This window comes from Ochotona curzoniae, unplaced genomic scaffold (assembly GCF_017591425.1).
Source record: "Ochotona curzoniae isolate NIBS_2020 unplaced genomic scaffold, NIBS_Ocur_1.0 contig_908, whole genome shotgun sequence".
In the NCBI taxonomy this organism is placed as follows: domain Eukaryota; kingdom Metazoa; phylum Chordata; class Mammalia; order Lagomorpha; family Ochotonidae; genus Ochotona; species Ochotona curzoniae.
Window position 1 is genome coordinate 37,288,635 of NW_024466607.1, and position 14,235 is coordinate 37,302,869.

Consider the following 14,235-nt stretch of genomic DNA (forward strand, 5'->3'; position numbering starts at 1 on the left):
ACTAGGCAGAGCTACCACACCTGTGCGCCTCATGGGACTAGATCAGGGAAAAGCCGGGCTGGGCGGATTATTCCTACTGGTGCAAACAAAATTAAAGTGGGTGAGGGATGTTTGGGCTTAGACGCAGCAGCAGCTGGAATCTGGGAGTGGGAGAGGCCTGGGAGGGAAATAGTGGGCTCATCCCTCTTGGGTTACCACTTCCACAGGAGGACATAAAACTAAGATAGCGGCTGGGGTGGAATGGGGTGTGGGACAGACTGGATTACCGCTACACTTACTGGCAAACCAGGGTAGGGGGTGGGCCTGGTGGGGGTTATTGTGGGTCGCTCCAACCTAGGCTGCAGCTCCCGCTGGTTTATGTGAGGGCCAAGTATGTGCTGGGCAGAACCAGGCTGGACTGCAACACCCATTGGTTCCAGTGGAAGTCAGGAGTGAAAACAGAACCAACCCAGCAATTGCAACCACCAGCTGATTGGAGCGATGGACGGTGCCAGGCCCTGTACTTGTTAGCACATACAAGAAGTTTCTTTGGAGATCTTCCTAATCTAAATGCTGGACTCAGAACCCTAACCAAGAAAAGAGAGAAGACAGAACAGGGCAACCAACCATCTCAGCTATGATGGACTATGTCAATCAGTGGATTTTTCAAAGATCTCATAGTGCTTGGAGTGGCAAGATTGACAGCGATTCATAACTGTGGCAATATCAAAACCACTTGAGCAAGAACCTCAGAGCATGCCCTACATCCGGGACCTGGGGAGGGTGGGAAATTGGGTGGGCTTCTCCCTTAAATACCCCCCTTTAAATATGAAGCTAACAATATGGAAAACATACTAGTATTATCCACTTTCCTGTAGCCCTTGAACCTTCTTAATCTAATTAACTATGTAAAGAATGTCAAAATAAAATTTAAAAAAAAATATATAGGCTCAAGTTGCCTAAGAATGAAGACAATTTACTTATAATCGCACACAATGTCTGAGATAAAATCACGTGACGAGAACTGTGGCCAACGGGGAAATCCTTGCCTTCAGAGAACCGACACTCTAGAGATGGAGACAGCCTGGAGCACAGCATTAATGCCAAGACCAAAGTCTCCTATGGACCTTCCAATTACTTGACATGAACTTCTATTTTTGCTGAAACCACCCGTGTTCTCCAACACAAAATAAGATGTATGAATTCCCTCCTGTAACACTCTAAAAATTGCCAAGAAATCAAAGCTTACCTTGTGTTCCTTATTATTCATCCATGATTGTGAACAAAAATCAACAGATGAATTTTCTGAGGAAAACAAAAACCAAAGTTTAGGAACTAGATTATTTAAAACTACCTAAAAATAGTAAGCTAATAACTGAAAGGATTTATCTTAGAATAAGAGCACATTTGAAAGATGGTAAAGAAATATACATCACCAAAAGCAAATTATAAGCCAGAGAACTTGAATGTGCATTTTATCAAGACTTTAACTCCGATTTAGGCTCTGCACGGGACTGTAGGAAGAGAAACAAGCAATAATACCGTACCCTGTAAGCAAAAAGATACTCAAAACAGAAGAACAGACTACAGGATGACTGGTCCAACCCATTTCAACAATAAGAAAGATAACATATACATAATCATAACATTTTCAGACCCAAATCAGGCAAACCAATATAGGCGGCTACTGCTACGACACGTCAGCCTTGACACTTTGTGGTGGCACCAGGGCAGTGGGCCTGCAGAGACCTGGGGGCTCAAGTCCAGGCAGGCAGAGCAAGCCTAGGCATTTCCCCACATGCTTGTTCCTGGGCAGGGGAGAGGTGAGGGGAGAGCCCTAGGTTAGCACATTGGCATGGTGTGCTGGTTGACCAGACTTGAATAACTTTGTATGGGCTTGGATCTTGGAAGAGCAGAGGGACAAGGTCCCAGAATAGCACATGTCCACCGCCAAGGAGCTGTGACCCCAGTGGGTGGACAGAGCTCTGGGCCAGTACATATTGTGGGCTATGGAACTGATTAGTGCTCGTTAGTCTGGGCAGGAACAGGAACTGGGCGTGTGGCTAAAAACACCTAGACTAATTGGACTCATTTATACCCAATATCCTGCTAAATGAGGGTGGGAGGTAGTACATAAGGAGAGGTGAGGAACAACAAAGCCACGCTTCTACCATCCTGGTCTCCTGTCGGTGCTTCATCCCCAGACCCTCTCCCTGGGCATATTTTTTATATATCATAAAATAAGTAGGAATAAAATAACAGGAAATCACAGAACTAGAAAAAGTAGGGGAAAAAAGGGCAAAAGCAGATATGGCAAAGTTTTATGCCCACAGAAACTAAGGATTATTGTAAGTTATTAGTAAGTCATAACACCTTCAAATTCACTTTTTCGAAAAATACAATTCAGTGGGGGTTTTGGTGTATTAATGAGATTGTACAACCTTTAGCGTCAGCTATCCTTAGATTATCTTCATCATTAAGCACTATAGCCATCAGTAATCATACCTTAGTCCTCTCACCAGCCATGAAGATGGTTTATTTTTATGTGTTTTTTTAGGGATTTATTTATTTTTATTGGAAAGGCAGATCAGACTTCTAAAGAAAAGGAGAGACAGAGAGAAAATTCTTCATCTGCTGGTTCACGTCCCAAAATGACAGCAACAGCTGGAGCTGAGGCGATCTGAAGCCAGGAGCCAGGAACTTCTTCTGGGTCTCCGACACGGGTGGAGGGTCCCAAGCAAGGTTTTGGCGCATCCTCTACTGCTTTCTCAGGCCACAAGCAAGATGGGAAGTGGAGCAGCCAGGACATGATCCAGTACCCGTATCAGATCTCAACGGTTACAAGGTGAAAATTAGCCAACGAGCCATCACACCAGCCCCAGCAATATTTTAAGTTAGACAAATGTGCATTAACTCAGCAATTTTATAGCCTATGATAAAAGTCTCTGAAGCACAGGGGTTAATGATATCATTGCTATAGATAAGCCTAGAGCTTATACTTTCCTATATCCAGTTTTGAATTTTTGAGTTACAGCGATGTGCAGTTCTTCAGAGCAATCAGCCCAAGCCCGTCATTTTACTTTAACAATGTTCTCTGTGTGTGTAGTTTATCCACCACATCTAGTCCAGAAGAGTTTCTCAAACGACTTTCATTTCCCAACTACTCAATTTTGTTTTCGTAGAAACAATCATTTCTTTTAGAACTTCTAATTCACCCATAAGTTTAGTATCAAAAATAATTTTTATGAAAACACATATTAAAAAGTACAAATTAATGTGAGGAAAAAGAAAAGGTATATTAGAAATAGGCTTCTGGGCCCGGTGGCGTGGCCTAGCGGCTAAAGTCCTCACCTTGAACACACCAGGATCCTATATGGGTGCCGGTTCTAATCCCAGCAGCTCCACTTCCCATCCAGCTCCCTGCTTGTGGCCTGGGAAAGCAGTTGAGGACAGCCCAAAGCTTTGGGACTCTGCACCCGTGAGGGATGCCTGGAAGAAGTTCCTGGCTCCTGGCTTAGGATTGGCATAGCATCGGCCATTGTGCTCACTTGAGGAGTGAATTATTGAACGGAAGATCTTCCTGTCTCTTCTCCTCTCTGTATATCTGACTTTCCAATAAACAAATAAATCTTAAAAAAAAACAATAGGCTTCTGCCATTGTGGCCACTTGGGGAGTGAATCATCGGATGGAAGATATGTATCTCTCCTTCTCTCTGTATATATCCGACTTTGCAATAAAAATAAACAAATCTTAAAATAAATAAATAAATAAACAGGCTCCTGGTTTTAATCATACAGCAGACACTGGCTCTCCGAAAGTACAGTTGCTGGAGGAAGGAGAATTTGCTGAAACCCGTGAAACAGCTAGAAATTGGTTAGGACACCTTTTCCTATAAAAGTTCTGTCAGTACATTATTATTTTCATGCCAAAGCATTTTTCAGTTCTCCATAGGATAGCATCTATATCAATCCCCAAATGGCTAAAATGAAAATGTAAATATATACATTAGGAAATAAATTTCTAACAATTCATTACCTTGTTCTTGTTCCAGCGGCAAAATGGAATCAAAAGAATCTTGGTCCTGGAAGTGTGCTGTGGTTTTAGCTTGGTCCTCTTCTGCCCTTGCTGCAGCACCTTGACACGGTAACTGCTTCCAGTGCCCACTTGACAAATGCTGACTTTCCATGTAGTTCTTTTTCCTATTTTATTAGGAAACAAAATAACAATAGTATCAATTACCTTGGGTAACTCTATAAAATACTTTTTTAAGTTTTTCTACTTTCTGAGTTGTATTTATCAACTTTTAAAGTTTATTTAAAAGACAAGAGTGACAGAGAGAACGTGAGAGAGAGGAAGAAAACAGGGAGAGAGAGACAACTTCCAAGCATTGGTTTATTCCTCCAAATTCCTCAACAGTCAGGGCTGGCCCTTCGATCTGGGTCCCCTAGGTGAGCAGGGGAACCCAGGTATGTGGGCCATCCTCAGCCGCCTCCGAGGCACAAGCAGAGAGCCAGAGCAGAAGCAAGAGCAGGACCGACCTCAGGTACTCTTACAAGAAAAATGGATATCACAAAAACCACTCTCTTCCTCACCTATCTCCATCTCCGCAACAAGTCGGGGTGGCAGGCGGGTGCAAACAGGGGACTATTTTTTAAGTGTGAAAAAGCTACAACTCTGATTAAATTCAACCTTGTACCTACCCATCACTTGCACCATCACAACAGACTGTGTGAAAACATCGCAATCCCACTGAATAGACTCAAAATACATGCCACGATCCCCAAGCGAAACCCCCTGTGCCGCTTGGCAATCCTACTATGTCCCATCCATTCACTTTTCTATGCTCTCATGACTAACTCTATTCTAATTGGAAACAGTTGAAAAGGCACCTGGCCGATTCTCATCACTACATATACCGCATCACCTTTTCAGATTCAGAAAGCAGTTGCCCACCATCCTGTCCAGCAAAGCTACTCACTCCACTGCAATCTAGTCTGTCTCTAGTTTACGCAGACACTGGCGGCCCAGGGAACCTCTTCTTTCCAAGGGAATCCTTCCTATTAGCATGGAAACAGGTGGCAACTTCTCCACCCCACCACCACCCCACGCCACCCAAAAATAAACTTTTCCTGACCCACTTCAGGTACACGCCATTACAAACCCATTTCTCTGCTCCTCGGTGAGAGCATCTCCAGGACTCGTCCACTCGACCTCCAACATTAGCCCACTACTCTCCCATAAACTCTAAGCGGGCTCGACTTGTACCCAAGCTATTTCACCGAGGTCACTAATGATGAAAATCAATACTACCCTACATGGCCTGCTCTTAGTCATCATTCTAGCTCACACAGCTGAATCAACCTCATTTTTATGGTCTTCCTGCTACTACTCTTGCTTATCACACACGCTTTACAGAACAGCAATGAGCTTGTAAACACAGCCTGGATGGGGCTCTGCGTACTTCCCATGGCGCAAGAGCTGAGGTCTGCCTCCCTGATGCTCTGTGAGCCCACTGGGTCGAACCCACCTCAGTACCCTCACCTGGCAGCACGCTCCACTGCAGCCCCACCCGCTGATGTCCACAGGGCTACACCCTTCCCCACAGCTCTGCCTCAGCTTTCACCTCGTCCATGAGACCCTTGAATCACTTTTAGTCCTCATGATAATCTTTCTTAATGTGTTTTTTCATTCTAACACCTTTCCCACCTAAAACACTGTAATTGCAAAATTTTACTGCTTTTAAGACCTGTTTTGTGCATTGTTATCTGAGGACCTGGAAAGGTATCCAGCAAATATACACATTCACTTGAAACCACAACGTAAATGAATGAATATATAACTGGTTAAAAGTTTAATATACAGAAATCACTTACATAAAGGGTAAAAACACAACACAACTACAAGAAGTGAATCAGAAATTAAAGTATGTATAATCCCATAAATATTCAAATAGAAGCATTTTAAAATTTTTATTTCTGTGGTGATGGCACTGTGGCCATCTTACAGCTTACAGCCGCTTACAGCTGCACTGCCATCCCACATGTGTGCCGGTTCCAGACCCAGATGCTTCTATTCCAATGCGCTTCCTACTCAAGTGTCTGGCAGTCACAGGGGACGTCCTAAGTGCTGGTACCCTTGTTCCCATGTGGGAGACCTGGAATAAGCTCCTGGCTCTGGCCTGGCCCAGCCCCAGTAGTTGAAACTATTTAGGGATTTTATCAGCAGATGGAAGACCTTGCTTTCATTGTCTCTCCCTCTGTCTTATATCTTTCAAATAAATAAAATCTTATTTCAAATTTTTTAAAATTTTGGGCCTGGTGTGATGGCTCAATTGGCTACATCCTCGCCTTGCACAAGCCTACACTGTATATAGGCGCCAGTTCACATCCCACCTGCTCCACTTCCCATCCGGCTCCCTGCTTGTGGCCTCTGAAAGCCTGGGAGGATGGCCCAAAACCTTGGGACCCTGCACCCACGTGGGAGACCCGGAAGAGGCTCCTGACTCCCATCTTCAGATCAGCACAGCTCCGGCCATTGCAGCCGCTTGCAGAGTGAATCATCGGACACAGGATCTTCCTCTCTCTCCTTCTCTCTGTATATCTGACTTTCCAATAAAAACAAAACAAAACTTTAAAGACCCAACAACTTAAATCCCATTAATTTCTTTTAAAAAAAATTATTTTTATTGGAAAGGCAGATATGCAAAGAGGAGGAGCGACAAGACCCATCTATCTGCTCAGCAAACTGGTGTGGCCATTACTTCTGAAAAAAAAATTTATGTATTTTTATTTGAAAGGCAGATTTTTATAGAAGTAAGCAGAGAGAGAGAGAACGTCCATAAGTTGGTTCACTCTGCAAATGTCTGCGACGGCGTGGTCTAGCGGCTAAAGTCCTCGCCTTGAATGCCCCGGGATCCCATGTGGGTGCCAGTTCTAATCCTGGCAGCTATACTTCCCACGCAGCTCCCTGCTTGTGCCCTGGGGAAAGCAGTCAAGGACAGCATACAGCCTTGGGACCCTGCACCTGTGTGGGATACCCGGAAGAAGTTCCTGGATCCTGGCTTCGGACCGGAATAGCATCGGCTGTTGCACTCACTTGGGGAGTGAATCATTGGATGGAAGATCTTCCTCTCTATCTCTCCTTCTCTCTGTATATCTGACTTTCCAATAAATAAATAAATCTTTAACAAAAAAAAAGTGAAATGAATGACTATGCCATTATAATAACTTAAAAATAAATCAGAGAAGGTTGGGGAGGAATGATCCCCTATACATATAAATCTGTATCAAGGAACAAAAGGAAATCTTAATACGTTAACTAAATGATTAAAATGCACTAAAAAGGATGCAGTATTGTGGTGTTGTGAATTAAACCACCACCTGCAACAACAGCATCCTATAGAAGGGTGCCAGTTGGGAGTCCTGACTGCTCCACTTCTGATCCAGCTTCCGGTTAATGCGCCAGGAAAGCATTATTATGGCCCAGTTGGACAGCTGCAGTCATTTGGGAAGTGAACCAACGGATGGAAGGTCTCTTTGCCTCTGCCTAACTCTGACTTTCAAATAAACACATCTCTGAAAAAAAAAAAAGGCCACATTAAAAACATTCTTAAGAATTCTTAACATTAATCAGAGTCAAAATAACAATTTCAAACTCCTTAAAATTAAGACTGGTTTTTAACGCAGTGCAACAAACGAAAAGACGAACTTACTCGTCATCCGGGAAGCTAAGCTGTAACCTCTCTCTCAGTTGAACATCACTCTGGCAACTGGGAGATGACTCGGATGGAATTGAAACCCTCCTTTCTACTAAATAAGATGCCTGGACATCATGATACCTACAAAGAAAATTTCATTCTCTAAGAATTAATACGCACATGTAAGATTCACACAAATGGCTTGGTGAAAGCAGAAACAATGACCACAGAGGCCAACAGCATTCACTCAACACCCCTGCTCTGTGTAAGACTCAGACCTGCCACCAGGGCTAGGTTGTTGATCCACATTCAGAAACACAGTCATCTTAGCACTAAAGAGCTTTCAGACAACCCAGCCCCTTCCCGCCAAAGGTAACAGTGATGACCCTGCCATTTGCGCAGGGATAAGCCTCACACACTGCACTGCACGTCCACAAGGTCAAATTCACCAAAAGGGACTTTTAGCTAAACTTCTCTCTAGGGGGCAGTGCCAGCATCCCATACGGGCAGTGGTTCATGTCCTCACTGCTCCACTTCTGATCCAGCACCCTGCAAATGACCAGGGAAACGGGTGCAAGACAGTCCAGGGTCTCAGGCCCTTGTGCCCACATAGGAGACCAGGAGGAAACTCATGGTTCCTGGCTTTGGGCTGGCCAACTGCAGCTGTCACAGCCATCTGGGGAGTGCATCAGCAGATGGTTCACGCTCTCAGGCTCACTGCCTTCCTAGGCCATTAGCAGGGAGCAGGATCAGATGTGAAGTGGCTGGGAATGTACCAGTACCCATACAGATGTTGCTGTTGCAGGGAGAAGCCTTACCTACAGCTGGACCCAAGACAGTTTAGTCTACTTATGTAGCTAGAAACCTAAGTTCACAGTGGTCTTTTGAGTCTGTGGTGTATTCTTCTGCACCTCAGAACAGAAAAACAAATATAACCAGAGGACCGAGAGAGGAGAGTGGGAGGAGGAACCCAGGTCCTGTGCCTCCCTGCAATACAGCTCCACACTGCTGGCCTGGATTTTCATAAAATATTCCGGGGCACTTGAACTTCAGCAGCACAAACTGGGAGATTTCATGCCAACAGTAAATCAGAACTACTACAAATCCGAAACACTACAGACAGAAAAAATAATTTGTAAACCAAAAACAGGTCAATGGCATTCAAAAACCAAACACAACCAACGCATTCATTGATAGAGCAATAAAACGAGGGACAGTTCCGTTTTTTTCTATATTCTTTTCTGTATATTTGGTCATCTTCCTCTGAATAGAACGCAACAGCTCACTGGACTAAGAAACTTCACAGACCAGCCAATCTGTTATAGATTTTTGAATCTGGAAAAAATTCTGCCAAGCAAATCTTACCTGTTATCCTCAGAGCTGGGTCTATTTTTAGCAAGTGTAGAAACAGCAACAGGCAAGCCAAGATTTGAAGAAAGAGTTACATTTTCAAAAGTTTCACTATTACCAAACAAAGAATTGGTTAAAAAGCTTGGAAATGATTCTTCTGCTATCCCTTGAAAATCTTCCATCTCCCTGTAACAAAAGTGTATTTACAAATTAAACACTACTCACAAAGCTCTTGAAATAATTAAGACAACAAATCCTATAAGTCCTAGAAAACAATAAATTTTAAGAAAAAATCTTTCGGAACATCACATTATTCTTCCCAAATTCTCATAATACTTTACAACTTCACAACTGAGAACATAAACATTAAACCTACCTTCCTTTCACTAACATAATAAAATATAATCTACCCTTGGCTTGGTTTATCAAGGAATATGAATTACCACCTTATCCAGCAAAGATTTAAAGTTTGGTAGTTACATACTTATTTCAACACAGGGTTAAAAAACAAAAAGTAGAGCTAGCAAAATCTAGTCCCTTAATTTCAGCGATTATTAAAACAAGTATTCAATTTTATGAAAGAGTCCATTTGGGGAAAATAAATGGCTCAACTGGCTAATCCTTTCCCTGTAAGCACTGGCATCCCATAGGGGTGCTGGTTCATGTTTCAGCTGCTCCACTTCCCAAGCAGCTCCCTGCTTATGACCTGGGAAAGCGGTGAAGGATGGAGCAAAGCCTTGGGACCCTGCACCAGTGTGGGAAAACTGGAAGAAGCTTCAGACCCCTGGCTTCAGATTGGCTTGGTTCCAACCACTGCAGCCATTTGGGAAGTGCACAAGTGAATGAAGGACCTTTCTGCCTCTCCTTGCCTCTGTAAATCAGCCTTTCGAATATTTATTTGAAAGGTAGGGTTACAGAGAGAAAGGAAAAGACAAAGATCTAGAAAGGAAGAGACAGAGAAGTTTCAAATGGCCAGCCAGCCAGCCAGAGGTGGGCCAGGCCAAACAAGAAGTCTGGAACCCCACCTGGGTGACCCACATGGGTACAGGAACCCAAGCACTTGGGCCATCTGCCACTGCTTTCCCAGGTGCATTAGCAAGGAGCTGGATCGGAAACAGAGCAGCCAGGATTTGAACCAGCTCTCCTACAGGACACCAGCATCTCAGGGAGAAGCTTAATCCACTGAAACACAATGCCAGCCCCTGTAATTCAACTCTTCATGTGTTTTTCTCCCTCTCATTAAAATGTCAGCTCTATCAGAGTACAGGCTCCGCCCAGATGGTTTGCCACTGCAGTCCTGGTTAAGACTGGGCAAGGGCGGACCCTCAACACATTTACTGCAAGGACGAATGACTGCATCACAGACTTTCATATGAGCACAGCAATCTCCTCTTTGCTCTGACCTTGGCTTCCATGCCCGTGTTCCAACTCCCACACCAGGATGGGCGCTAGGGAAGCAAGCTCCCTGACCTTTCATTTGTACCTCCTGACACCTCCGTCTTCCTTCCTTCCTCAGCCCAGCATCAAAGAACACGACTAGTACAAAGAATACAGGTCATCTCTAGCCCTCTGCAGAAGCTGGACTCCTGGTACCTGCTGGTCCCCCCTTAGCTCCCTTAGCTACCAAACTTCACTGCTCCACCTTCACACACACTGCTCAAGCTAAGACCCACTTTTTTTGTCTGAAACACTGCCCAATCTCAGAGCTAGCCTCAGACTAGTCTTACAACTATCAAGTTGTTTATTTACTCCCAGACAGATCAGCTTAAAATACACACCAAACTCTGCATGGTTATCTTTACCCTAAAAGGATTAAATCCAAAAAGACTCAGATACTATACAAAGATCATGTATGGGCCAATCATTATCAAACACCAAACATGCAGGATATCAACAATGCAACAAATCAGTGACTAGATAAGGAAGCATCTCCTAGGGAGCTGAGATCGCTGTGGATGGCCTCAGTGGACTGCTCTGAGAACTTGATGACAGGTGTGATGGTAACACAACCCACGGGGAGCCTCCTAACACCTCAGCTCTCTGCCTTCCAACAGGATTACACTTGTTCCCAGCCTTCCGTGGGAGAACTCCCTGACACCCTTGGTACCGCAATGCCTACTCCGCCCCCTTCATCTAAATTGATCAATGTCAACAAGTAACCACTGCAATTGCTCCTTAAAGCAGTGACCTTAAATTTCACTTTTTCGGTTTGGCAGTGTTATTTTAATTACATTTCTGAGTGTATAAAAAACACTATTTACTGTAGATCTGAATTTAAGTCTGTGTGCACCATTAAATACACTTAACAGTAAGTTACAGAAACCAAACCTAGTCAAACTTCCCCAGCACTGCTTAGAACAGTATCTTTGAGATTTGGCCATGTAGTATATTGCTTTTCAAAGCTTACCTTAATTTTTCGCCACAGAACAGAAATCTGGAGTAGTAGAAGTACCAGAATGACCTCAGAATGGCAACCACAAATGGGATTATTGTCATATAAACAGCTGTCATCCAAATGACTGCATCCAAAGTGGCCTCATATTCTACTAAACTTCTGAAACGAAGAACAAAACCAAAAAGCAGAGTGACTTAAACGTTATCTCATTCCAGCTCTATTGGAAAGGAATGCAGATTAAGATCTCATTACAAGTAGCAATCACAACCCAGGGAAAAGTCAAAACAGGCTTCTAGGTGTGAGAAGTGAACAAGATTGGTACTTTCTGGATCAGTTCCAGCCAAACACACACACAACACAAAAAACCCAGAAACAGAATGAACTGCTCAACATAAAAAAAAAAAAAAAAGCAAACACCGAGGGTCAACGCAGAACTTTCCAAGAAAGGGAGGAGGGGAGAGGAGGAAGCATGCGATTTTCCCACACACACAACCTCCTACCCCAGAAGTCCAGCCCTCGATGCCCGGCAAGACCCCTGGCCACAGAGGAACATCATTAACCTCATAGACTCTAGATACAGACCCTAGACCCTAAGTACACAAGCGCAGGTGCAGCAGGGAGACACAAGACCCCGACTCCAAGACCCCCGCCTGCACCCCTGGTCCCCGAACCCCCGCCTGCGCCCCTGGTCTCCGGTCCCAGGACCCCATCTGCACCCCCGGCACCCGGCCCCTGAACCCCCGCCTGCACCCCTGGCCCGCGGCCCTCTTTCTGTGCCCCCCAGACCCCGACCCCCAGGACCCCATCTGCACCCCCGACCCCTGAGCTCCCACCTGCACCCCGGTCTCCGGCCCCTGAACCCCGCCTGCACCCCTGGCCCACAGCCCTCCTCCTGTGCCCCCAGGACCCTACCTGCGCCCTCGCTCCCTGAACCATCTGCACCCCGGCCTCGAACCCTCCTGTGCCGTCAGCCCCTGGCCCTCAAGACCCCGCCTACGTCCCCGGTCCCCTGAACCTCCGCCTAAACCCTCAGCCTCCGGCCCCAGGACCCGGCCTGCGCCCCCAGCCCTCCGCCTGCGCCCCCAGCCCTCCGCCTGCGCCCCCAGCCCTCCGCCTGCGCCCCCAGCCTCCGGCTCCAGGACCCCGCCTGCGCCCCCAGCCCTCCGCCTGCGCCCCCAGCCCTCCGCCTGCACCCCCAGCCTCCGGCTCCAGGACCCCGCCTGCGCCCCCAGCCTCCGGCCCCAGGACCCCCACCTGCGCCCCCGGCCTCCGGCCCTACCGTCAGTATCGCGCCTGACCCACAGCAGAAACGCTGCCCAGAGGCAGTACCGCGCCTCCCGCCCAGGCGTGCCCCTTACTCATCCGGCCACCAACACAGACTGCGAAAGCCGAGAGAAGCGGGAATGTCGGCGGAGAACAGGCGCGACCAGCCGCTATGCAATTGCGCGTGCGCCACGGCCCGCACCGCGACCGCCGGACCCGGCCGTACGGCGCGCCCCTCGGGTTTACGTCTGTTCGCGGCACGAGGCGAGGGGCGGGAACTCTACGCTGCGCTCGGATTGGACGGCGCGAAGGGACGTAGCGGGCAGGAGCCCGCCGATTGGTCCGGACGAGGCGTCTCTGGATTTGAAGCGAGGTAAACCGCGGGCCTGCGTCTGCACAAGAGCTACGCGTTGCTCACGGTCACTTCTTAGCTCTCCGCCTTGAGTTTGGCACCCTACAGCACCGCAAGCCACCGTACGCAAGAGAAATGCTCCTGAAACCACCACCGGACCGGCTTAGGACCTGTCGCGAACAGGTTGGAGCCCTCGCCCAGCATCACAGATAATGGAAAGTGCCCTGAGAGGCCTCGGTTTGGAATACTAACTAGAGACATGCTTTCTCCCATTCTCCTCAGCCCACTCACTTCACGTACCTGGCACCAGCCTTTCCTTTTTTTTTTTTTTTTAAACCGCTGTACATAGCCCCGGAACAGTTGTTCACAGCTCTCGCTCGACATTCATTTTTTTTTTTCTCGCGCAGTTCCCTTTGCCAAAATCTCTTCCAGATAGGCTCAACTCCTTCATAACTTAATGTAAAAATAATAGTGCACCTAGGAGACCTCAATTTTAGCCTAGTGGAGAACTGTCTGCAGTCTCTTGTCTGCAAACCGCTGCTATCATTTCTGGATAACTTTTCCACTAGTTCCTTCGCACCTGCCTACAAGAGTGCTGCCCCCAGTGCAGCCCTACACACACACCTCTTCTTGATTCTTGCTGAAAGCGCCTCATTCGTTCCATGTCGTTTAGTGTGGTCCAGGGCACCACTATAACTGTCAAACTGACAGCTATCAGCTGTCAAACTCAGCAATGTCTTGCCTCCAAACTTGGATTTGACCCTTTTCTGCCTTTGACCACACTCACTGGGGGCAAATGTGAGTGCAGAAAACCTCAAGATTTCCTGTATCTTGAAAAAAAAACAAACCAAATAATTCTAGAGCTGAAAAATTACTTGATGAGCCTCCCTTCTTTCAGACAGCACATGAACCTCAGTGGCCACACAGTGGAGGTAGGCCGCTTGAGCGTACTGACAGGACTTGGTCATCTTGCCTTCTAGGGATACAACTCTGTGTCCCCCATTCTAGAAATGTTCTCAGGTCTCCAAAACTCTCCCCAGTTGCCCTGCATTCTGATCTCACTTGCTGGTGAGCTACGGGCCTTCAGACAGAAAGGCTGGACTGCTGGACCCGAATACGGAGTCTTCCCTCCACTTTGGCACCAACTCACACACCACTTCCAGCTCCCAGGACAGAAAGGACTCCTTGTAAGACAACTG

The 14,235-nt window shown here is 46.5% G+C and overlaps 1 protein-coding gene across 1 annotated transcript in view; it reads right to left on the reverse strand.

Moving 5' to 3' along the window:
• The window catches only part of CEP192 (centrosomal protein 192), a 101,273-nt gene extending 88,422 nt beyond the window's left edge, over positions 1-12,851 (reverse strand). The window contains exons 1-6 of the mRNA XM_040994861.1: positions 12,701-12,851; positions 11,434-11,580; positions 9,042-9,212; positions 7,692-7,817; positions 4,016-4,179; positions 1,229-1,284 (exon numbers count right to left, since the gene is read on the reverse strand). Coding sequence (XP_040850795.1) covers positions 1,229-1,284; positions 4,016-4,179; positions 7,692-7,817; positions 9,042-9,212; positions 11,434-11,537 — 621 coding nt within the window. The 5' untranslated portion in view covers positions 11,538-11,580; positions 12,701-12,851. The remainder of the gene's footprint in view (positions 1-1,228; positions 1,285-4,015; positions 4,180-7,691; positions 7,818-9,041; positions 9,213-11,433; positions 11,581-12,700) is intronic.
• Positions 12,852-14,235: the final 1,384 nt, after the last annotated feature.